Source organism: Mus caroli, unplaced genomic scaffold (genome assembly GCF_978045245.1).
Source record: "Mus caroli unplaced genomic scaffold, Mus_caroli_1 scaffold_13, whole genome shotgun sequence".
Taxonomy (NCBI): Eukaryota; Metazoa; Chordata; class Mammalia; order Rodentia; family Muridae; genus Mus; species Mus caroli.
In genome coordinates this window covers 20,919,739-20,944,874 of record NW_028227268.1, presented here as the reverse complement: position 1 = coordinate 20,944,874, position 25,136 = coordinate 20,919,739, and the positions used below count along the sequence as shown (strand labels likewise).

General features: G+C 47.1%; 2 protein-coding genes across 4 annotated transcripts; both read left to right on the top strand.

Annotated features, from left to right (window-relative positions):
* The first annotated feature begins 11,552 nt into the window (after positions 1-11,552).
* Ramp2 (receptor activity modifying protein 2) lies at positions 11,553-13,760 on the top strand. The gene is made up of 4 exons (XM_021177788.2): positions 11,553-12,091; positions 12,572-12,661; positions 13,103-13,205; positions 13,324-13,760. Exons 1-4 carry the CDS (start codon positions 11,974-11,976, stop codon positions 13,577-13,579), a joined length of 567 nt encoding a protein of 188 aa, XP_021033447.1. The 5' UTR covers positions 11,553-11,973; the 3' UTR covers positions 13,580-13,760.
* A 5,242-nt stretch (positions 13,761-19,002) lies between these two features.
* Positions 19,003-24,695, top strand: Vps25 (vacuolar protein sorting 25 homolog). 3 transcript variants are annotated; one of them, XM_021176403.3, is made up of 6 exons: positions 19,003-19,127; positions 19,351-19,496; positions 20,270-20,323; positions 21,167-21,255; positions 22,028-22,103; positions 24,058-24,695. In XM_021176403.3, the coding sequence occupies exons 1-6, from the start codon at positions 19,018-19,020 to the stop codon at positions 24,168-24,170; spliced, it is 588 nt and encodes a 195-aa protein (XP_021032062.2). In that variant the 5' UTR covers positions 19,003-19,017; the 3' UTR covers positions 24,171-24,695. The 3 variants fall into 3 exon arrangements, with proteins under 3 accessions (XP_021032062.2, XP_029340090.1, XP_021032064.2); XM_029484230.2 differs by lacking the exon at positions 24,058-24,695 and adding an exon at positions 23,918-24,035; XM_021176405.3 differs by lacking the exon at positions 24,058-24,695 and adding an exon at positions 23,047-23,196.
* The last annotated feature ends 441 nt before the right edge of the window (positions 24,696-25,136 follow it).

Sequence of the window (25,136 nt, the reverse complement as noted above, 5' to 3'; positions counted from 1 at the left end):
CATCCAGAGGTTCTGAGTTCAGTTCCCCACAAACACTCAGTGGCTCACAACAATCTATAATGAGATCTGAGGCCCTCTTCTGGCATGCAGGTATACATGCAGATAAAACACTCATATACATATGAGTGTTTTTAAAAAAAACACTTTTTTTTTAAAAAAGATTGAAGAAGATATGGGAAAAACAGTGTTCATTTCTCATAAAGTTTCCAGAATCCTCCAAGGGTCTGCTACCAGCTAGGAATCAAGTGTTCAAAATGTAGACCTTTGAGGGAGATTTCAGATTCAAACTATAACATACAGCACAAAAAAATATCAACAAAAGGAAGGAAAGGTCTATTTTGGCTCACAGTTAGAGCAGCAATTCTCAGTCTGGGGCTGGCATATAAGAAGATGCCCTGGATATCAGATATTTAGATTATGACTTGGAACAGTAGCAAAATTATACTTATAAAGCAGCAGTGAAAATAGTTTGTGGGGGCTGGAGAGATGGCTCAGCAGTTAAGAGCACTGACTACTCTTCCAGAGGTCCTGAGTTCAAATCCCAGCAACCATATAGTGGACTCACAACTGTCAGTAATGGGATCCAATGTCCTCTTCTGTTATGTCTGAAGACAGCAACAGTATACTCGTATACATAAGATAAATAAATCTTTTAAAATAACAACAATAATAATAACAATTATTGTTATTATTATTATTTTATGGTTGAGCTGACCACAACCTGAAGGTCTGTCTCACTACGTTAGAGAATATAGTTGACCATGACAGGAAGGGTGTCTGCACAGGTGCCCACAGGATCCAGAAGAGAGTATCAAATTCCCTGGAGCTAGAGTTACAGGAGGTTGTGAGCTGCCTGAAGTGGGTGCTGGGAACTAAGTAAGTTCCAAGAGTAAAACATGCTCTTAATGTATTATAGACAATTTCACTAGGTTCTTCCCAACAACTACCTAGCAACAGCTTGCGTCATCATCTGCCACCAGATGTGAGCCAGGTGTGGCAGCTTATAAGAGGACTACTCCATACCTTAGCACCCCTTCCTCTTTCCCACTCTGTTCCCACACGTTCCTGGCAGACCCCTCTTGCTCTCTTTTTGCCTTTCTCTGTTCCTTCATTTCTTTGCCCCTACCCTTTTCCAGATCCCTGCTCCCTTTTCCCACAATAAATCTTTATAACTAGATCTGTCACTTGCTATGATTCCTCAGGGGGATACCTCGGCATGGGCCTACTACATTATATCTTTTTTTTTTTTTAAGATTTATTTATTTTATGTATATGAGTACACTATAGCTATTTTCAGATACACCAGAAGAGGGCATCAGATCCCATTACAGATGGTTGTGAGCCAGCACGTGGTTGCTGGGAATTGAACTCAGGACCTCTGGAAGAGCAGTCTAACCACTGAGGCATCTCTCCAGCTTCAAGTTACTCAACTTTTCTGAGCCTCGGTTTCTTTGTCTGTAATTCAGGTTCCTATCGTACCTTGTTTGTTATTCACCTTTCAAATGATGCAAGCTGCACACGAAGCTTTGGACATCCTGCCTGGCATCACCAGGACTTGGCCAACTGTGTAGTATATAATCTATGTTATGTGATATCCAGGTTCTTGAGATGCTATGAGACCGTATTTCCAAGGATGGCTTCACAGGCTAGCCATGAGGGACAGGGCGAGGGTCACAGCAATCTTTGCATCTGGCAACTGGATCCTGAGAGTGACAATGAGTCAGCCTCAGGTACTTAGGGACTAGCTGTGTTCTCAGCAGAGCAGGGCGTATGCTGTGGTCATTTTGGCCACGGTCCTTCTCAGTCACGCTGTCTGACTGGCATTCTTGTAAATCTGGCCTGGGTTCTTTTTAGAAAAACAGCCTCTATTATATGATGTCATGGTCCAGCCTGGGTCAGAGAAGGAAGAGAAAGCAGTTTGCACACACATCTTGTTTCCAGATGAGCCCATCTGCTCCTAAAAAAGAGAAAAAGAAAAAATGGAAGAAAGAAACCAACTCATTTTGTCTTCCTTTCGGAACTCAGTAGAGCTGGTGGAATAGCTCAACTGTAGAGGGTATGTTTAGTATGATGGAGATCCTGAAACCAAACCCAGTACCCAGTACTTGACCCCCATCAAAAAATAAAAAAGAAGACATAGTAGGGAGTAAGATTTTAATCTGAGATAGGAAGTGGGCGATAAAGCATACGGTTAAAGCAAGGCCCTTAGCGTCAAGCTATCCTGGATTCAAATCTTAACTCTGCTAGTACCTACTGTCCTCTCATTTCCTGATTGAGAACAAAATTCTGGTTGTTATTTATTTTTTTAATTTTGGAACCAGGTCTTATTATATAGGCCAGGCTAGCCTAGAACTCCATATTTCGGCCAGGTTGCCCTTGAACTGATGCACAGAGCTCAGCTTGCTCCAGCTTCCTGAGTGCTGGGATTAAAGGTGGTGCCCATCTCCAAAGTAGTAAGCTTTTAAGAATGTGTGCAACAGCCGGGCGGTGGTGGCACACGCCTTTAATCCCAGCACTTGGGAGGCGGAGGCAGGCGGATTTCTGAGTTGGAGGCTAGCCTGGTCTACAAAGTGAGTTCTAGGACAGCCAGGGCTACACAGAGAAACCCTGCCTTGAAAAAACAAACAAACAAACAAACAAACAAAAACAAAACAAAAAAGAATGTGTGCAACACACATGCCATGCAGGCACTTACACATATGCGTAAATAAAAATGAAAAATAAATTAAGAGAAAGGATGTGTGCAAAGGGGTTTGGAATATAGCTCATTGGTGGAACACTCACCTAACATACACAAGACCCTAGATTCAAACCCAAGCACCATATATGCACACCAAAAAAGTGTCAGAGACATATAATGTAACACACAAGTGTTCCATGAATGGTAGTTACTATCAAATCCTCAGTGCTGGATGAAAAGTGGTAGTCTCGCCTTTAGCCCCACCACTCTCGGTGGTGGCGCACGCCTTTAATCCCAGCACTTGGGAGGCAGAGGCAGGCGGATTTCTGAGTTCGAGGCCAGCCTGGTCTACAGAGTGAGTTCCAGGACAGCCAGGACTATACAGGGAAACCTTGTCTCAAAAAAAAAAAAAAAAAAAGAAAAGAAAAGAAAAGTGCTAGCCTCAGTACCTGGGACTCTCAGTGCTGACGCTGGGACCCAGGGCCAGATGTCAGGATTGCTGTCTCCTTCCCTGTTCCTCAGAGCTGTCCTGTGAGGCCATCCCCATGCCCTCGCACCCACCCCAAGGAGCCTGGCTGTGATATAACATGGGAAGACTATACTTTCAGGGATCATTTTTATAGTTCATTCATTATACAGTACAAGGCATAACACGTTCAAGCCCTGAGAATGCCATGTAGGACACTCAGTTCTTCAAACAAATTGTTCCATCTTAAACTCGTACCTCTGTCAAATTGGAGGCCCAACCCCTTGCCTTTTACCAACTCAGGAACCAGGTTTCCTCCGAGAACCATTCTTTTCCCTGAGAAATACTTGGGTGTTCACACTAGGTGTGCCAGCCTCCTGGGGATGAAGAGGCTGGATGGAGAAACCCTGTGTCTCTACCCATTTCATCTCCCTTCTCCTAGCCAGCTGGCTCCAGGCTGGGAGCTCCTCTCCTCCCTGGCGCCGGTTTTCCACTCTGAAGTCTGTCTCCTCTCTGGTTTGAGAAGATTGGCCCTCCCAGCCAGGACTTCTGGTTTCCTTTATCCTGCTTCCCCCACCCCCACCTTCTCTTGCACTCTGCTTTTCATTTTGCAGTCAGCTGGGGAAAAAGCCAGTGTGTATAAACTAATGGCAGGCAGGATGCTCCATGCAGGATTTCACAGTGTAGGAGGCCTCTGGTACTTTTGACTCCCTTCTATGATGTTCTGGCTTTGTGGGTGTGTAGGGGGAGTTTAAAGAGTATAAATGGCACCCCTTCAAAGACTTGAGTCACCCCTTTCCCTGCTCCGGGCAAGATGGCCCTTGGCCTGAAACAAGAAGGGAACTCATATGGCAGTAAGTCCCCTGCTCAGAAGGAATCAATCTACACTGGGGTAAGAAATCTCAGGACTGTGTCCAGCTGGACCCAAACCAGATTCTTCCACTTGCAAGCACTGGGACATAGGGAGTGGGGTGGGAGCAGAGGAATAAAGGACCGTGTGGGAGCTTTAAAGACAGGACTCTGATGAATATAAAAGAATAAAATAAAGAGATATATCTATATGCAGTATCATGGACGCTATTCAAGACATACTAGTATATATGGAGGAGAAAAAGGCATTGAATGGGCAGGGAAGATAGCTTAGCAGATAAATGTAGCTGCGGGCTAAATCTGACAACCTAAGTTCAATCCCTGGGTTCCATGTGGTGGAAAGAAAGAATGAACTCTGACAGGTTGTCCATTCACACACAAACACACACACACACACACACACACACACACACACATAAAAAAAAAGTGTAATAAAGCACACGCCTTTAATCCCAGCACTTGGAGGCAGAGGCAGGCGGATCTCTGAGTTTGAGGCCAGCCTGGTCTACAAAGTGAGTTCCAGGACAGCCAGGGCTACACAGAGAAACCCTGTCTCGAAAAACCAAAAACCAAAAAACAAACAAAAAAAAGTGTAATAAAAAATTAAAGTAAATGAATAGAAGATATATTAAATCTCATTTAGGCTAGAGAGATGGCTTAGATGTTAAGAGCATTTGTTGCTCTTGTCAGTTCCCAGCCACCCACACGGTGGCTCACAACCATCTGTAGCTGCAGTTCCAAGAGATCCAATACCCTCTTCTGACCTACACAGGCACCAGGCATACATATGGAGGCATATGCAGGCAAAACATTCAGACACATAAAGTTATTACTATTTTTTTTAAAGATTTATTTATTTATTATATGTAAGTACACTGTAGCTGTCTTCAGACACTCCAGAAGAGGGCGCCAGATCTTGTTACGGATGGTTGTGAGCCACCATGTGGTTGCTGGGATTTGAACTCTGGACCTTCGGAAGAGCAGTTGGGTGCTCTTACCCACTGAGCCATCTCACCAGTCCAAGTTATTACTATTAATGTTTTTTTCAGATAGGGTCTCTACATAGTCCTGGCTATCCTGGAACTCTGTAGACCAGAGTGGCCTCAAACTCACAGAGAACCACCTGCCTCTGCCTCCTGAGTACTGGGATTAAAGGCATGCACCATCATCCATGCCCAGTAAGTAATAATAATGATAACAATAGTTATTATTAGCTTTTTTAAAATTATGGTTTCTCTGTGTAGCCCTGGCTGTCCTAGAACTCTCTTGTAGACCAGGTTGGCCTCGAACTTACAGAGGTCTTCCTTCCCTTGCCTCCCTCTTGAGTGCTGAGATCAAAAGTATGTGCTGCCATGCCTGACCAGGAAAATTACTTCTTAAAAATTTAAAGTGTTGAGAAGGTAAGGCAGAAGTAGGGGTATAAAGTTTTCTGTATTAAATACTCTGCAGTTAGTATACATTAGTATGCTATTTGCAATAATTTTTAAAGGTTTATTTATTATTAGATATAAGTACACTGTAGCTGTCTTCAGACGTACCGGAAAAGGGCGTCAGATCTCATTACAGATGGTTGTGAGCCTCCATGGGGTTACTGGGATTTGAACTCAGGATCTTCGGAAGAGCAGTCAGTGCTCTTACCTGCTGAGCCATCTCTCCAGCCCCATATATTTTTTTTAAATGCCTGAAATCTTAGCACTGGGGAGGCTGAGCCAGGAGGGTTTCCATTAGTTTGAGGTCAGTTTAGATTACACAGTGAATTCCAGTCTATTGAACGTAATTATTTTTGTGGGGATTTATTATACCCCCTTTTTACTCCTTAATATCTATTGTGTGTGGGGGGGGTTCTACCCTACTTTTTTTTTTTTTTTTTTTTTTTTTTTTTTTTTTTTTTTTTTTGGTTTTTTGAGACAGGGTTTCTCTGTGTAGCCCTGACTGTCCTGGAACTCACTCTGTAGACCAGGCTGGCCTCGAACTCAGAAATCCACCTGCTTCTGCCTCCCAAGTGCTGGGATTAAAGGTGTGCACCACCACTGCCCGGTTCTACCGTACTTCTTGTCCATACATTCCCAAGTAAATGACACAGAACACTACAATTTATTAATATGCTATAGGCACTCTGCTGGTCAGATTTTGAGCTACTTTAATTCTTCTACTTGTTCAAAACTTCCCAAACGCCAGTCACTTGCTAACCTGCTATCTCCCCGGATAATTCTGCTCCATCGGCCTGTCCTCAGGTCCACTTTTCTTTCTTTTTTTTTTTTTATGTATTTTTTTTTATATATGTGAGTACAGTGTAGCTGTCTTCAGACACACCAGAAGAGGGCATTGGATCGCATTACAGATGGTTGTGAGCCACCATATGGTTGCTGGGAGTTGAACTCAGGACCTCTGGAAGAGCAGGCAGAGCTCTTAATCACTGAGCCATCTCTCCAGCCCAGGTCCCCTTTTCTTGGCCATGTGCTCCTGAGGGTTTCTCTGTCTAACATTGACCCCCTCTCCCTCTCTCTCACCGTCTCCTGGGGCTCCTCACTTGATTCTTAGTCCTGACTTCCTGTCCTCTCTGCCCAGTTATAGGCCCCAGCCATTTATTGACCATTCAGGGACTAAGAGGGAAAACTCTTTACAGTACATAGAATAAAACAGTGATCCAAGATCAGGTTACAGCCCAGATAGGGGCACAGAACTCGGCTTCTAAATACATAGCACACAAGACTAACCCCAACACTAGGCTAGCCTTGGCTAGAGACTGAGACCTTCTCTCAGAAAACAGAACAAAGCCAAACGAAACAAAGTTGTCTATGTGCGTGTGATGATTTTAATTTTTATTACATTTTATTTGTTTATTTTGTATGCATGTGTGTATGTGCATGTACTCGGTACATTTATGGAGGCCAGAGGACGACTTGTAAGAGTCAGTTCTCTCCTCCCACCATGTAGGACCCAAGGATTGAACCCAGATCATTAGGTTTGTCAGGAAGTGCCCTGACCTGCTGACCTGCCAAGTCATCTCTCATCACCTCCACTAAGTACATAATTAATAGCAGAAGTGAGATTGGAAAGGAAGAGTAATAACCCTTAAGGAGAAAAACAAAGAACGTCTGTGATGGTGGCAAAGCCAGCTAGGTCCCTCATGAACTGCTTCCAGTTGTCATGAGACATAGCTTCTTGCAATTGGAAGCTGAGGTCTAAAGTCCCCCCACCCTGTCTGCCTCAGAGGACCCTCGCCTTCCCAAGAGACCCTTAGTTACCAGGATGCAACCAAGGACTCAGTGAAAATATCTGTCATGGTTTGAATATGCTTAGGCTAGGGGGTGGCACTATTTGGAGGTGTGGCCTTATTGGAGTAGATGTGTCACTGTGGATGTGGGCTTTATCATTCTAGCTGCCTGGAAGTCAGTTATTTTGCTAGCAACCTTCAGATGAAGATGAGGAACTCTCACCACCTCTCCTGCACCATGCCTGTCTGGATGCTGCCATGCTCTTACCTTGATGATAATGGACTGAACCAATAAGCCAGCCCCAATGAAATGTCCTTATAAGAGTTGCCTTGAGCCAGGCAGTGGTGGTGCACGCCTTTAATCCCGCACTTGGGAGGCAGAGGCAGGTGGATTTCTGAGTTCCAGGCTAGTCTGGTCTACAGAGTGAGTTCTAGGACACCCAGGACTACACAGAGAAACCCTGTCTTGAAAAAACAAAGAAAAAGAATCGCCTTGGTTACGATGCCTGTTCACAGCAGTAAAACCCTAACTAAGGGAACATCCAAATACCCAACTGCTGTGGGGAAATGGGAGAAGCGACATCAATAGGAAGAAAGCTCCCAGACTCGGCCCGGCTCCCACGCTGAGGAATGACTATTACATTCTGGTTCTTTGAGACAGGATCCCAGTGGTTAATCCTGGCTGGCTGGGAACTTTCCTTATAGACCAGGTTGGCCTTGAACTCTCAAGAGATCCACCTGCATCTGCCTCTGAAATGCTGGGATTAAATGTCTGTGCCACCACACCTAGTCCCGAATGATTTTAATAGGCTGCCCTTTGTGGCAAGGTGAGCATGGAGATTCCTCAAAGAAATCAAATAAAAAATGTGACTCATATACTCCAGCGTTCTCACTCTGGGGAATTAGCCCAAAAGGTCCTGTCCCATTAGCCCAGTCATAGTTGCACACACGTGTTTACTGCTGCACTGCTCACAACAGCCAAGAAATGGAACCAGCTTTCGTTTTCAGCATAATCGAATTTTTTTTTTGTTTTGTTTTTTTGTTTTTTTTTTTTTGTTTTTTTGTTTTTTTTTGTTTTTCGAGACAGGGTTTCTCTGTGTAGCCCTGGCTGTCCTGGACCTCACTTTGTAGACCAGGCTGGCCTCGAACTCAGAAATCCGCCTGCCTCTGCCTCCCGAGTGCTGGGATTAAAGGTGTGTGCCACCACGCCCGGCATAAACGAATTTTTTAAAGTGACGTAAGTGTTGGCAAGATGGTAAAGCCCTTGCTATACATCCCTGACTGCCTGACTTCAATCTCCTGAACCCAAGACAAGGCATAAAGAGAGAATTGGCTTCTGGCTTCCACATGTGCGTGGTGGGAGGGATGTGCCTATATCCTCCACCTACCCAATAACATAATAAAGGAAAGGAAATGGCATGGCAGCTCCTGAGTGCCACCATATCTCTAAAACAGCAGCAAAACCAACAATAAAACAAAAGAAAAAATAATAAACAAGGAAAACATGACACATACAGGGAGAGTTTTATTTGGTCAAAAAACAAAAAACAAACCAAAACAACCAAACAAAAAAAAAAAACCCTCATGTCATTTGCAGGAAAGTGGAAGGAACCAGAGATCATCATGTCAAGCAAAATAAGCCAGGCTCAAAAAGACAAATATCTGATGTATTCTCTCAACCTTAGTATCTAGATTCACACACAGAGAGACAGAGACAGAGAGACTGAGAAGAGGGAGGCAGAGAATGGAGCAGGGGGGTCATGAAATTAGAAGGAAGACTTAGTTTTCTATTGCTGTGATAAAACACAAAACAAAAGTGAACTGTGGCGATATCTTGATTTCTGAATGTCAGCGAGATATGACAGGTGATAAACATCTGCTTTCCCAAACACACTAAGTGCTTAAATCTAGAAAAAAAACCCAAAACATCCTTTGGAGGGTCAACATCACAATGCAGATTTAACTCCAAGTCCCAGTGAAAAATTGCTCTTAATACCAAGCTACCTGTATTTTCAGCCCTTTGGTTCTAAAACCATTTTACTAATGAAGACGCTGAGGTCCAATGACAGGGAAATGATATGTCCAAGATTCCACAGAGAGATAGAGGCTGGATCTGGTCAGTGTCCACCTCCATGTTTGGTGGTTTTACCCACTAGACAAGCTATCCCATTTAAAACCACATTTGCTTTTGTCACCTTTAACCTTGACCCTGATGGCACCCAACACACAGCAGGCTCTGGAACTTCTGGTCCCATGCAGTGGAAATGTCTTCTATTTGCTTTCTGCTTCTCCTTTCTCACCTCTCAACCTTTCTTTCTTTCCTCCTGTCTTCCCCTCAATCTCATGGCCCAGACACTTCCTCCTTGGCCAAGTTTCCTTCTTGAAATGGGCAGGCCTGGGGCTGGGAAGGAGCTCAGTGGATGGAGAGCTTGCCTAGCGTGTTTGAGGCCCTGGATTTTATCCTCTGCACAGCATCAACTGGGCATGTCTGTGAACACTTGTAATCCCAACACTCAGAAAGTGGACCGGGTAGATAGGAATTCAAGGTCTTCCTTGGCTCTGTTGAGGCAAGTTGGAGCTTTAGGAGATATTGATGCAGAAGGAAGGAAGGAAGGGAGGAAGGAAGGAAGAAAGGAAGGAAGGAAGGGAAGGGAAGGGAAGGGAAGGGAAGGGAAGGGAAGGGAAGGAAGGAAGGGAAGGAAGGAAGAAAAGCAAGCAAGCTAAGGAGATCACTTAGTTGTTAAGAGCATTTTCTGCTCTTACACAGGAAGGAGGTTCAGTTCCCAGCATTCATATCAGGTGGTTCACACTCCCTTGCAACTTCAGCTCCAGAGGACCCCCGTACTCTACTCTGGCTTCTTCAGGCACACATACATACATGCATACACACACATACATACATGTGCACCCACACAAGGAGACGGACATTAAAAAGTATTTAAAATGTAAAGAGTAAAAGGGCAATTCTCTGAAGAATGCTTCCATTCTTGGTCCCCAGTTTGAAGTGGCTCTGAGGCTACCTGGTTCTCTGCACCTCTGATCCTTACCAACAGAAGTTTGAGGTGTTCAAAGGGCTACCCCCTACCTCTTTTTTTTTTTTTTTTTTTTTTTTTTTTGGTTTTTTCGAGACAGGGTTTCTCTGTATAGTCCTGGCTGTCCTGGAACTCACTTTGTAGACCAGGCTGGCCTCGAACTCAGAAATCCGCCTGCCTCTGCCTCCCGAGTGCTGGGATTAAAGGCGTGCGCCACCACGCCCGGCTTTACCCCCTACCTCTTATAGCTGCCTATAATTAATTCCAGCTGCCTGTGGCCAGCTGGAAGTCTTGCAATGCTTTTTTTTTTTTTTTTTAAGGGGAGACCATAAAAGATAACTTTGGTGGGCAGGAATCAGTAAACTGGGACAACAGCAACAGCTGAGTTCAAGGGTCAATGTCTGGGAGTAATTGGGAAAGTTTTGCGCTGACAGCTGTGTGCCTGGAGTTGAAAAGTGCAGCCAAACAAGCCCCTGGGCTAATTCAGGCTAATGGCTGGCTGGCCCAATATACAGCAACAGCTGAGTTGTGATAGCTGGCAGGGTCCCTGGGGGCCCAGACTGAGCCTTTGGGGCTTCCCAGTAAAACGTGACCTTAGCCAAGTCACTCAGGAAAGGAAAAAAAAAAGAAAACCGGCTTCTGTGGAGTAAGTGTAGTCTCTTTCCACAATGGAGATTCCTCCAGACCAGGAAGAGAGCAAGGTCCTAATAGTGCATGAGAAAACAATGGCAACTGTATAGGACTCCAAGGCTGTATAGCTGGGGAAGGTAGATTTGGGAACAGAACTTTTCAGTCCTGGGGTCTCTCCTTGAGCTTTAGCTCCCTCCTCCTCTATAAAATAGGTGATGATGATAATATGCTTGCTTGCCTTGGGGCTGAGGTTCCAGCAGCAGCAGCAGCAGCAGCAGCAGCAGCAGCAGCAGCAGCAGCAGCAGCAGCAGCAGCAGCCACAACAACAATAACTCACCTCAAACACTAAGAAGCACATTGGAAGTTCTAGTATCTCCCTTTGCTCTAGCAACCTGGGTAGCCATTTTCCTGGAAATGTAGTCAACTTACTTTTTGCACTCCAATATCAGGTTTGTGGGTAAAGGTCTCAGAATTTACATTGAAGGGGGTTTAGACTTTAACTCCTCCCTACCCTGCTTCTCAGACCTCCCTTTCTCAGTAGAGCCAGGCCCCTCTCCTCTCCGGATTTTGGCAGACATCAGTGGGTGTTCCCTGGGAAAAGAAAGTGGGGCGGGCGCAGCTCCTGACGCTGCTTCCCCCAAACTCCCCTGCCTCAGATACCCAGGCATCGGAGGCCTTTGGAGCTCCCAACCGCCTCCTTCTTCCCCAGGTCTGGGACAGCAGCTGGTCCCCACCCCTCCAGTGCGAGAAGGAGTGAGCGACTGGAATCCTTCGGCTGATGCTGGGAGACTTGAGCTAGTCCGGGGAGGGAAGTGGATCGCGGTTCACGGGGTTCAGGGGGAGCTGTCCAGCCCCGCAGCCCGAGCTGGAAGCGAGAGTGGGCCAGGGCACTCCGGGCCGAGCGAGGCGCGGGTGCGGCAGTGACTCCCCCTGCAGCCCGCCCCCCACGTGGCCGCCGCCGTGCCAGCCCCTCCGAGGAAGCGGCGCAGCTTCCTGCGGCTCGGGCCGGGGATATAGGCGCCCCCGCCCGGGCCAGCTCAGCTCCGCTGCCCCTCCTCGCCATCTCACCCAAGGCGTGATGGCCCCGCTCCGGGTAGAGCGCTCCCCGGGTGGATCTCGGCTTGGTGTGACCCGCACCCAGCGGCCGGCAGCGTTGTGCCTCCCTCCGCTGTTGCTGCTGCTGCTGCTGCTGGGCGGTGAGCACCGTGTCGGGCCCGGGTGGGAGATGTGGGAGGTCCGGGAGGGGAAGGGGCCTGGGACATCGAGGCCAGCACGGGACCACCCTGCGAGTACCAATCGACGTGCAGAGCACCTCTGAACTGCAGATGGGTCCTGAACACATCTCTGGGTTGGCGCAGGCCGGCTACTTCCCACTTAATGCTGCTTCCTACTTAAAAGCTGGGGTGCCTGCCCAGACCGGACCGAGAGGTCTTAGGAGGTTCAGGAGTGATAAAGAGGGAGGGGGCTTTGGACCAGGATGTGAATGGGACGCAGCTGGTACCAGCCGCTCCCTTCCCTCAATAGGATAATCCCATGGGGGAGGTGGGGAGATTATTCCTCTTATGTTCCAAAGCAGTGCTAACTTTCCAGGGCCTTGGTCACTACCCATAAACAGGCACCACTATTCAGACCTCTCCCCACATCATTCCAGCCTTCCCTTTCATTTCTTTATACAGCTGTCTCAACCTCTCCAGAGTCCCTGAACCGATCTCTTCCGGAGTCCCTGAATCAATCTCATCCCACTGAGGACAGCCTTGTGTCAAAAGGTGAGTGCCTAAATCTGTGGGAGAATGACCTAGAGGGAAGGATCAACCCAACACAGGGGAGGAATCCTTTCACAAGACAACCTGAGGACCAACTGATGCCCTCTAACCTCTCTGGTGTCTCTTGGGGTTCCTATGGTCTTTCTCCCTATCACAGGCCAGTGTCTTGCCCCAGTTGGGTAAGAAGGGCAAGACTGGGTGTGTGTGGATATGCTTTCGGGACTAGGAAAGGAAATTCTATGCACATGATTGCCATTACAGTATCCCTGAGGCACTGAGTCCTGAGAGAGAACGCTCCTCTCAGTCATGAGTGTCCTGCTAGGGAACTTTTCAGAGGGGATTCCCTTCTCTGAAGGCAGAGGACTGTACTTTGGAAATACCTGGATCGGAAGGCTTGGAGGGAAGGTCAGGGGTGTGGTCTTTGTGAAGCCTATGTCCCCACAGGGAAGATGGAAGACTACGAAACACATGTCCTACCTTGTTGGTATGAGTACAAGAGTTCCATGGACTCTGTCAAGGACTGGTGCAACTGGACTTTGATTAGCAGGTAGGGGCAGTGTTGAAGGTTGGCTCAGGCCAGGAGTTGGATCTGTTCCTTGTGGGCGGGGACATCCTTCTCCCTGTGCCCATCCATTCCCTCACTCAAATCCCCTACTGCTCCCCAGGTATTACAGCGACCTGCAGAACTGCTTGGAGTACAAGGCAGACAAGTTTGAGCTGGGCTTCCCAAATCCCGTGGCAGAAAGCATCATCCTTGAGGCTCACCTGATACACTTTGCCAACTGCTCCCTGGTGCAGCCCACCTTCTCTGATCCCCCAGAGGATGTGCTCCTGGCCATGATCATAGCCCCCATCTGCCTAATCCCGTTCCTTGTTACTCTTGTGGTGTGGAGGAGTAAAGACAGCGATGCCCAGGCCTAGGGTCCATTTCTCAGCAGCCATTTTTCCCCTTTCCCCTGCTGGAACCAGGAATGGCGCTCCTCCCCTCCCTACCCACTTACTCTCCTTCCCACAGACTTTTGGATTGGTGGAAATGGCAGCAAAGGGGACTCACGACCCAATGTCTGTAGTCTTTAAAATAAAGTTATGTTTTTGTACAATATTGCCTTTCTGGTGGGGTCAGTATGGTTGATAGTCCTACAGGGCATCATTACTGGGCAACAGAGCTTGAAGAATCTAGACGGCCCTGCTGTTCAGTTCAGTTCACCTGCCCTCCGCCTCCACTTGAAGGCCATGTTCCTATACTCTTTCCTCCCAGGGAGGGGCCTTTCCTGCAGCTATCCAAACCCAGCTCCAGGAAATGAGCAGGAAGAGACTCCCTTCCGGCCTGGACAGCAGCTGGGGGCCTGTAGTTGGGAAGGTGTGGGAGGAGGGGCAAGAAAGCTCTACAGTAACTCCTGCAAGGAAGAAAGGCTATCCCGGAGCCCAGTGTTGGCCTTTCTTCGTGCCTCGGTTTACTCTAGAGCCAGAAAGAAGAAATATGATTACCAACAGGAATTAGTTCGTACGAATCTCAGGCTTGAGGCCCAAGGCAATGGGGCTGGCAGGGGTGGGGGTGGGGGGAAGGTTCCTTTACAGGATTCTACTGTTCCCCCTCTAGGTTCCTGGCCTTTATCCCACATTGTCTAAGAGACCCATCATGGCCACACACTGCCCCCTGGTGTCCGCTAAGACCAACAACAAGACAATGTATAAAATCTAGAAGAAGCACCAGGCTGAGAAACACGGTGGGTGGGGGTGGGGTGCGGGGGGGGTGCGGGGATGTTCAGAAATGTTATCTCTGTCACAACCTAGTTCTTAGCCAGGCCCTTCTGTACGCTTCTTGAGAAATATGGATACAATATTCTATTAACACATCTACGTCTCTGCAACTCACCATTTCTGTGTATGAACAGGGTTTCCCAGACAGGGAAGATCAGTTCCCCTCACAGGGGATCTCTCCTACCCAGTCCTTCCTGGGCTACACTTGCCGGGCCCCCCCAAATACAGGCAAAGCAACTTTGCTTTCCGTGAAAATACCTAACTATCTTTTGCAGCACTCTGAGCCTCCTTAGAGGCTCCTGTTCTCCCTGCTGAAATATCTTGTTTCCCAAAATGTCTATCTCCCGACACGTGCCTATCTGTTTTGTAGATATATGCCTGGGTTGCTTGGAACCTTCCCGTTCGTTGTCAAGGATATACGCCTCTCAGGCCACATCTGTCACCGAAGGACTTTGGTTTTGATTTTTTTTTTAAAAAGAATTTATTTATTTATTTAATGTAAATGATTACACTGTAGCTGTCTTCAGACACAGCAGATCCCATGACAGATGGTTACGAGCCACCATGTGGTTGCTGGGAATTGAACTCAGGACCTCTGGAAGAACAGTCGGTGCTCTTAACCATCTCTCCAGCCCTGATTTTTTTTTTTTTTTTTTTTTTTTTTTTTTTTTGAGACAAGGTTTCTCTGTGTAGCCCTGGCTGTCCTGGAACTCAGAGATCTGCCTGTGTCTGCCTCACAAGGGCTGGGATTATATGCATGTGCCACCACCAACCAGTAAGCTAAGGATGGATACACACACACACACACACACATATATTCAAATATATATATATATATATATATATATATATATATATATATATATTTGAAACATGGTTTCTCCGGCTGTCCCAGAACTCACTCTATCGACCAGGCTGGCCTCAAATTCAGAGATCCACCTGTGTCTGCCTCCCAGTGCTGGGATTAAAAATGAGCGCTACCACTGCCCAGCAACCTTAGCATATTTTACATTTTCAGCTGAGATAACTATTTGCTCTATTTCCATGAATGTATATGTGTCCTTATTCAAAAAACAAAACAAAACAAAACAAAAAACAAAAAAGACTGTGTACAGCAGGGTGTTGTGAAAGGCAGGTTAGAACAACTCTGGCTCAATTCTACCCTCAATGGCTTTCATCCCCTGAGAAAAAAAATTTTTTTTTTGAGACAGGGCTTCTCTGTGTAGTCCTGGCTGTCCTGGAACTCACTCTGTAGACCAGGCTGGCCTCGAACTCAGAAATCTGCCTGCCTCTGCCTCCCAAGTGCTGGGATTAAAGGCATGCGCCACGACACCTGGCCCGAGAAATTTGACATATACAAATAAATAAGAGGGGCTGGCTCAGTGGTTAAGAACATTGACTGCTCTTCCAAAGGTCCTGAGTTCAAATCCCAGCACTCACATGGTGGCTCACAACCATCTGTAATAGGATCAGATGCCCTCTTCTGGTGTGTCTGAAGACAGCTACAGTGTATATATATATATATATATATATATATATATATATATAATAAAATCTTTAAAAAGAAACAAATAAGAAATCAGAATGGGCCGGGTGGTGGTGGCGCATGCCTTTAATCCCAGCACTTGGGAGGCAGAGGCAGGCGGATTTCTGAGTTCGAGGCCAGCCTGGTCTACAAAGTGAGTTCCAGGACAGCCAGAGCTATACAGAGAAACCCTGTCTCGAAAAAAGAAAGAAAGAAAGAAAGAAAGAAAGAAAGAAAGAAAGAAAGAAAGAAAGAAAGAAAGAAAATCAGAACGGATGACGGCAGTTATACAAGGGAAACAGCCCACATGCAAAGGAGGGAGGGAGGGAATCATGTGTGGCAGAGATGATCACAGGAATGTGCCATTAGCCTTTCTGTAGCTTGAGATAAAATACTAGCCAGAAGCAACTTAAAGGAGCAAAGTTTTATTTTTTTGCTTAATGTTTCAGAGCACAGCTATTGGGTTTCATTGTTTCTGGGGCCATGGTGAGGCAAGAACATCGTGGCAGGGAGCCTGTGTCCAAACAGAAGCCTCATAGCAACTGAAAAGCATAACCCGGCAGAGGCTAGGGACAAGCCTGGGGATAGGGGCAGGCCCCTGGTAACCTATTACTTCCCACCAATCTCTAACTCCCCATAGTCCACTCGGCTCTGGATTCGTTAATGAATTACCGCTTGATAAAGTTAAGATTCCTCAGAATCTGAGCACTCAAACCCTAGCAAACATAGCTGGGGCCCAAGCCTTCAACATATAAACCTTCAGAGAGACATTGCCTATCCGAACCATGACCTGGAGTCAGAAGAGTGTGACTGCAGAGTTGGTCCAGGGCAAGGCCTTAGGTGGAAAGTATTCCCCTGGAGCAGACACTGAATGAGCGTGGATTAGGAAGTCATTGTAGACCCCAGGAGTAAAGCCCGGCTTTGTGGCTCACACTTTTGACCCTAACACTCAGGGGCAGAGGTAGGTGGATCTCTGAGTTTGAGGCCACCCTGATCTGTGTAGCCAGGTTGATATAGTGAGATCCTGTCTCAAACAACATCGACAAAGGTATCCAGGAGTGAGAAAATTAAGACTTAGCCAAACTGATGAGCGGGGAGGCAAACCTAATTATAAGTAGGAGTTATGATTAAAATCAATGAAGGGAATCTATAGGACCATCCGTCATGAGGGGGTAAAGGAGAGAGAGGAGTTAGAGATAAGTGTTGACCTTCAGAACTGACCTAAGTGGGGGAAATGTAGGGGGCTGAAAAGATAGCTCATAGGTTAAGATCAGTCACTGCTCTTACAAAGGACCAAAGTTCTACTCCAAATATCCATGTCCGGCAACTCACAATCACCTGTAATTCCAGCTCCAGGGAATCCTCTTCTTGTCTCCAGGGGCACTTGCATAAATGCATATATACATATAAATAAAAAGAAATTAATACCTTCTTTAAAAAGAAAGAAGGGGGGGTCTAGAGAGATGGCTCAGCAGTTAAGAGCACTGACTGCTCTTCCAGAGGTCCTGAGTTTAATTCCCAGCAACCACATGGTGGCTCAGAACCATCTGTAATGGGATCTGATGCCCTCTTCTGGTGTGTCTGAAGACAACTACAGTGTACTCACATACCTAAAATAGATATATCTTTTTAAAAAACAGACCATGGACACGGCACACATATGTAATCTCAGTTTTCAGAAGGTTGAGGCAGTGGGATTAAAGGCTGAGCTCTGGGATAAAGGTGTGCTCAGCTAACATTACTTTTTTTTCTTTTAAGATTTGTTTATGTATGTATATGACTACACTGTAGCTGTCTCCAGACACACCAGAAGAGGGCGTCAGATCTCATTACGGGTGATTGTGAGCCATCATGTGTTTGCTGGGATTTGAACTCAGGACCTTCAGAAGAGCAGTCAGTGCTTTTACCCACTGAGCCATCTCACCAGTCCTAACATTACTTTTAAATAGAAATAAACTGAGCTACAGAGAAAGGGAGGGAAGCATGATGATAGTGATATCCGGAAGGAAATTGAAAAAGAGAGGCAACACGTTACCATCTTGTAAAGGAAGAATGGCAGTTTTGAGTTCAAAAGGCAAAGGAAGAAAAATGGGGAGGAGCTTTGGTGCTATGAATTAAACATTGTGACAGGGAGAGATTAAGGGATTCTCATAATCATTCTTCAGGGAACAGAAAGATAGACACAGGCGGACTATTTTGAATGAGGATAACAGGGAATCAATGAAAACAGCCCAGCTTCTCCTCGATCTTTAAAGGTGAGCATCTCCTAGCAGCCCAAGGTCAGCCTTCTTTTCAATACACCTTTTGTTTAGCGCTCTTATCCCTCAAATGGGTTCATATTGCATGTCAGGTCAGAAGACTCCCAAACTTGTATTTCTAGGTCCAACAAGGCTCCCCTGAGAGTCCAGTAGTGAGATTAGTCAGCGAGCCCGGGACTCAGTAAACATGTTCTGGTTGGTCTTCAGCAATTTTCCACAGCTCAGCAGTGGAAGTACAACAGTAAGAATGGAAGAATGGAAACAGTAATTCTGGTTTGGGAACTGACCGGTAGTTTAGGCAGGCAAAGGGACAGATCTGACTAGTGTAGGCTGGGTATGAGTCAGATGAAGCCAAAGGGATTCCAAGTCTGGGGTCTAGAAAGGAAGAGGTTAAGAGCTAAATGTTAGTTTTGATTCTTTGAAAAAAGCAAAAATTTTGATTCTTTGAAAATCGCGTATAGCGATGCAAACCACACAATATGCTCCCATGGTCCTACAGGAAATGTAAGACTGAAGTCAACATGGGTGGGAATGCAGGAAATTTCGGAATCATGAGTTTAAATTGGCAACCGACACGAAGGTAAAGAAGCCTCCAGATATGGATTCTAACTTGCGTTCGGCTGACCTCGCAATTTGCAGAGGGAAACTACGTTTCCCTCTGTTTAAGCGACAAGACCCAGAACTCCTTCTGCGCATCATGTTGAAGTTTTTCTTTAGACAGCAGCAAATTGACTGGTGACAAGGACCGTTCCCATCCCACTGCGGCGCCTCCCGAGAGGAGTCCGGAACCTTTCTGCTGTGCTGTCAGCCCGGACATGCTGAGGCGGAGACCGGAAGCCCCTTGTCGGTTCCGGGTTTTCTGGGCTACTACGATGGCGATGAGTTTCGAGTGGCCGTGGCAGTACCGCTTCCCGCCCTTCTTTACGTGAGGCTCAGACCCTGAGAAGCCCAGTGTAGCTCCCTCCCGTCCCCAGGGCCCAGGGCTCAGCCTTGATGATTCACTTGGGGTTCCGGGGGAGTCGGGAGCCGCCGGCCGCCTTCCTGTCCAGCCAGCCCATCACTGTCTCCCCTAACGTGCTGCTAGGCTGGTGCTGCTGCCCGCCCTCTTCCACGCTTTAATTCCTCGTCCCGCTCCCTTCGCCCGGCAGGTTACAGCCGAACGTGGACACCCGGCAGAAGCAGCTGGCCGCCTGGTGCTCTCTGGTTCTGTCCTTCTGCCGCCTGCACAAACAGTCCAGCATGACGGTGATGGAAGCCCAGGAGAGCCCGCTCTTCAACAACGTCAAGCTACAGCGTATCCTCCCTCAGGCTCTTCCATAGCCCCCCCACCAGCCCCCCGCCCCCACGCACTCCCACACTTTTCTACATGCCCAGACTGCATCTCCCCACCTCCCTTTACCCCACAGTAGGCAAGCTTCTATTCAACCTGGACTTGGGAAACAGCAAAACTACATGGCAGGTAATCATTTTATATGCACTTTTGCAGGCAGTGCAGGCTCCCTTTACCTTAGTTAATGAGTGCTGGGGTCTTTAAGTCCCAAGCTTTACACACTGGACCCTTTAAAACTACTTGAATCTCCTCTCTGCGAGCCTCAAATCCCAAACCATCTTTAATAATTTTTTTGACTTGCCCCACCTCTCCCAGGAAGTGAGGGTCATTTATTTTTGCTCTCTGATTCATAGGTAAAATTTGTGGAGAAAAAGGCAGAGAATGAGGTAAAGGGTAACACCCTTTATATTCTAAAACTCTTGCCTTTTTTTTTTTTTTGAGACCTGATCTCTATAGCCCAGCCTAGCCTTGGACTGGTGATTCTCCTGTGTCCATCCCATAAGAGCTGGTATTACAGTCCTGTAACACAATTTGCTAGCTCTTCCTTCTAACTGGAAGTTTCTTTTTATCTCCTTTTCCAGAATATTGAGGAAATGCAAACATATCTTCTTCAAAAATTGCATGTATGTATGGCAGGGAAAGGAGGGGGCTAGATCATTCTTCATCGTAGACCGAACTCCGAAAATGTTTTATTTAACCTAATTTACATGTAGGCCATTCCCTTAACCTTAAACCAGGGAAACTTCCTGTGGAGTCAATTCAGATTGTATTAGAAGAGCTGAGAAAGAAAGGTGGGTTCAGTTCTCAGATACCTGTTGGTTGGTTTGTTTTTTTTATAAAAGATATATTTATTTATTTCATGTATATGAGTACACCATGCTCTCTTAAAACACACCAGAAGAGGGCATCAGATCTCATTACAGATGGTTGTGAGCCACCATGTGGTTGCTGGGAATTGAACTCAGGACCTGTGGAAGAGCAGTCAGTGCTCTTACCCGCTGAGCCATCTGTCCAGCCCCCTGGTTTTGTTTGTTTTGTTTTGTAAATACCGTGTTTTACATGTCCTGTGGTACTTGCCTTCTTATATGTCTGTATGAAGATGTCGGATCCCCTGGAACTAGAGTCACAGACAGTTGTAAGCTACCATGTGGGTGCTGGGAATTGAAGCCGTGTCCTCTGGAAAAAACAGTCAGTGTTCTTAACCACTGAGCCATCTATCCAGCCCCTCCCCTACTTTTTTTCTTCTTACTTGGGATTTTTTTTTCCTGAGGGTACAACAGGGCAACTCTTCCTTTTAGTGACCTTTTTTGTTGTTGTTTTTTTGTTTTGTTTTGTTTTGTTTTGGTCTCCCTTAGCCTGAAGCCTCAAGTATTCTGAGATGGCCTAGTTCTTCCCCCACCCCCCACCTCCCGCTGTCCCCACCCCCACCTCCTGTTAGTATACAGAATTAAATTTCCTCTCTGGCCTTAAGAAAGATAGACTAAGAAGAACAGGATGCCTTATAAGTAAGAATAGTAAAACTACTATTGTATCTCTTATTCTGAAAGCAGAGGCTCGTCCACTCTGCCGGGTGTTGGTATTTGCCTCTGTGCCTTTTTTAGAGCACGATGCTCTCATAAGTATCTGTTTTACAGGGAACCTCGAGTGGTTGGATAAGAATAAGTCTAGCTTCCTGATCATGTGGCGGAGGCCAGAAGAATGGGGGAAACTCATTTACCAATGGGTGAGGCCACCCTGCTAAGCACTAGGCAGTGACCCATGGCAAAGAAGACTTGTTGCCTGTGCCCAACAGATAGCTGGCATCCTTAGATGCAGACTTGGCAAAGTGGGGAGTGGGCGAGAGAGGAAGCATGGGCCTCGCTGGCAACCATCCTTCACTGATGCAATGTCTCCCTGCACAGAATCTCTTTCCTTGGCTGTAGGAGGCCAGAGGCTACGTGAGGCCATGTTTGGAGAATGCAGCACTGGGAACCTTGAGTGCTATTGTTGGCTGGAGCCTCTGGCCACAGGAGATAAATGGGGAAAGGAAGGGAGAGAAAAAAAAAAACCTGGGTTCCCTCTCCCACTGTGCGTCCATGGCGTTGTCTCCATGAATGTACCTTCTGAACCAGTGTGGGTGTGAGGACAGAATACTCTGTCCCTCAAATTCCTACTCACCACCAGCTCCAAACATTCCCAGGAGAGGAGGAGGGGAGGGAGCGTCAACAGCCTAAATATAACAAATACCCACCGCCCATTCCTGAAGAGAAAACAACCAGAATGAGAGGTCACTTCTGAGACACGTGAAAGGCTGTGGTTTAGTGGTTCCCAATGTGTGTACACACATACAAATATAGCACCCGTAGGGTTTACAGTCAGGCTTAGGACACTGCAGAGGTGACAGTCCTCATTTGGGTATAGGTACCATTCCTGGAGAAAAAAAAAGGCAGAGCTGAAGTTTACCCTCTCCCAAGAGACTCTTGGTCCTTGCTCAGGCTCGTTTTCTTTGCCCTCAGGTTTCCAGGAGTGGCCAGAATAACTCTGTGTTTACTCTGTATGAACTGACGAGTGGGGAAGACACAGAGGATGAAGGTAACGCCTTTTTCTTCTTCCATTTCTCTCATCAGAATCTTCTTTTCTCCAGTGTTTGTTTGTTTGTTTGTTTGTTTTTGTTTTTGCAAGACAGGCTTTCTCTGTGTAGCCCTGGCTGTCCTGGAACTCACTCTGTAGACCAGGCTGGCCTCGAACTCAGAAATCCTCCTGCCTCTGCCTCCCAAGTGCTGGGATCAAAGGCGTGCGCCACCACCACCCGGTCAGTGCTTTGTTTTTTAAAGACAGGGTCTCTCTCTGTAGCCCTGGCTATCTGAAACTTGCTGTGTAGACCAGGCAGGCCTTGAACTAAGAGATCTGCCTGCCTCTGCCTCCTAGGTTCTGAGATGAAAGGTGTGTGCCACCACCTCCCGACCAGTATTGGCTTAATGCTTCTTCAGACTAACCATTTCTGTCTCTGAAGAGTTCCATAATGCAGAAGTCCTAAGGTTTTTTTTTGTTTGTTTGTTTTGTTTTTGGGGTTTTTTTTGGTTTTTGTTTTTTGCTTTTTTTTGGGGTTTTTTTTTAAGATTTACTTTTTTGTTATGTGCGTGAGTGTTTACCTGAATGTACCACATAATGCCTGGTGCCCATAGAGGCCAGAAGGGGTCATTGGATGACTCTCTTAAACTATCATGAGCTGACATGTAGGTGCTGAGAATCGAACCCTTTACCTCCATAAGAGCAGCAAGTATTTTTAACCGCTGAGCCATTTCCCCAGCCCAGTGCTAAACCTTTAAACGTTCATCTAAACATTTCATATCACTTGAATTCACAAACAGAACAACTCTTTGTTGGTGTGAATGTTTGTGTATTTTATAAGATCTTTCAGGGAAATGTTCAGAATTGTTGCTGTAGAAGCCAGTTGAGGAACCAGCGTGGGGGATTAAGCTCGGAATCTCATTCCTTGCTGACTCAAGCTCTCTTTCACTGTTCCTTCTTATAGAGAGCTCAAGATTTGTGGGTGTCAGCTGAAGATATTGGGCCAACACCCCCCAGCCCCACCCCCAACCCATTTAAAAACTTTGGGTTTATGCCAGACAAGGATTTGTATGGCCTTTGATTTTTGCATAGAGTAAACACCTCCTTAGCTCTTTTTTTTTCTGTGACTCTTTATTCTGATCCCCAGGATCACCAAAGGTTTCAGTCTTTGCCAGGGTAAGGGGGGTTGGGGGTTCCTGCCAGGCTGAGACTGCTCCAGGACTTTATACCTCTTGGCTGTCTCCCCTCCCCTGCAGGCCTCTGCTTGCTGTTCCCCACCAGCAAGCACCCCATGAGTTCAGCACTACAGCCTGGCCCAGCCCACCACTCAGCCTGTGCAAAGCTGGAGGCTTCCCCAGAATGCTCACTCCCTGACTTGAGCTGGGCTCCCTCAGGGGGTGAAGTGAGCAAGCCTGTCAAGGCTTGTCTGCTGCCTCTCACATCTCCCAAGAGTATCATCCCATATCTCTAGTCTAGATACTCTGCTGGCCTTTGGTGCCCTTACAGTTAGGAAAGGGCAGGCATTAGCTCTGAACTTAGGCAGTCTCCTGGCTAGGGGGGACCGACCACGCTTGTATTTATTAAAGCAGGTCCTCCTGATTTGTACAAATATGTTTGGACAGGGTCCCTGTGCAGTGCATGGACACTGGCTTAGTTCTGATTATCAGGGTTACTTTGTGGTCCTAATGGTAAAAGGTATCCCTGGCACATCAGATATTTGATGGGAACAAAGGGAAAGAGGGCTCAGAGGGCAGGTCCTTCAGAATTGGGAAGGGTGAAATAAGCCTGATTCATTTCATGCTGACCCAGGCTGCCTTCTACTCCGTACTCCCCAGGAATGCCCAGGAATTGTGAGGTACAGCTGCAGCAGTGCAGACAGCATACAAATAGATTATCCTGGAATTGGAAGTCTCAGCTTTTAGCTCAGCCACAGTGAGAACTGAGTATCCCTGATTGAGCATCTTTTCCTGTCTAGAGTTCCATGGGCTGGATGAGGCGACCCTGCTGCGCGCTCTGCAGGCCCTACAGCAAGAGCACAAGGCTGAGATTATCACTGTCAGCGATGGCCGAGGAGTCAAGTTCTTCTAGCAGAGACCTGGCTCCTTTACTTCTTACCTCCCACCTTTCCAGGGCTTTCAGAAGGAGACAGACAGACCTAGTGTCCCCACAGACTGGATCTGTCACTCCTCCAGACTCAAAGGGCTCAAGTCCTGAAAGCTCAGACTTAGGGATGTTTCCCACGTAACCCATTATTTCTGTCCCTGGGATAGAGTAAGCCCACAGTGCCACGGAGAAAGGATGCGTTTCTTGCCCTACCTCCTTTCCCATCCTATACTGTCCCTGAGCCAGGGTCTATAAACCTGACACTTTACATGTGTTCTCACACATAAGTACACACCCACCCACATGCGCCTGCACAGGCTTCTTTCTCCTCCCACTCCTTTAGCTGCTGTTGCCTCCCTTCTCAGGCTGGTGCTGGATCCTCCCCAGGGATGGGGGAAGCCCTGGCTGCAGGCAGCCGGCCAGGCAGTATGAAGATAGGAAGCCCCAGAAGGGGCCCGGTGGTGAGAGGCGGGCCCACTCTGATTTATGATATTAAAATCTCTACTCCCACTGTCGGCCTGTTACTACTGCTGAACTGGGACTAGGGAAGGCGGTGCAGAGTTCCACCTGACTGAGTCCAAGCCAAGGAAAAAGAAGAATCCTTTGGCCTTTGTACAGAAAGGCCTGGGGGGGCTCCTGAGAGCCTGTGGTTTGCCATGTGCTGTGCTGGGTGGGTCGTGTGGAGGAGTGTGGGTGGGACATAGCTTGGGGACAGGCTGCTTGCTCTCTGAATTGGGAGTCACTTAATTGCTCCCCCATGGAAGTCCTGAACTATTCTGAAGCCCCTCCCTCCACCCATGATGGTCCGGGTGGGGTAGCGGTGGCCAAGGGGAGCTGGTGTGGGGGGGTAAGCCGGATGTGGACTTTGGTTTATTGAAGACTTTGGCAAACACAGGGGGAGGAAAGAGAGCCCACAGCAAAAACAGCCTTTCTGGCCAGGGCCAGGCTCAG

Excerpts from the sequence above, each read along its gene's own strand:
- Ramp2 (XM_021177788.2), top strand. The coding sequence starts at position 11,974 with ATGGCCCCGCTCCGGGTAGAGCGCTCCCCGGGTGGATCTCGGCTTGGT. Across the intron at positions 12,662-13,102 it reads GGACAGCCTTGTGTCAAAAG|GGAAGATGGAAGACTACGAA; the intron begins GTGAGTGCCTAA and ends ATGTCCCCACAG. Across the intron at positions 13,206-13,323 it reads AACTGGACTTTGATTAGCAG|GTATTACAGCGACCTGCAGA; the intron begins GTAGGGGCAGTG and ends ACTGCTCCCCAG.
- Vps25 (XM_021176403.3), top strand. The coding sequence starts at position 19,018 with ATGCTGAGGCGGAGACCGGAAGCCCCTTGTCGGTTCCGGGTTTTCTGG. Across the intron at positions 19,497-20,269 it reads CAACAACGTCAAGCTACAGC|GGAAACTTCCTGTGGAGTCA; the intron begins GTATCCTCCCTC and ends ACCTTAAACCAG. Across the intron at positions 21,256-22,027 it reads GGAAACTCATTTACCAATGG|GTTTCCAGGAGTGGCCAGAA; the intron begins GTGAGGCCACCC and ends CTTTGCCCTCAG.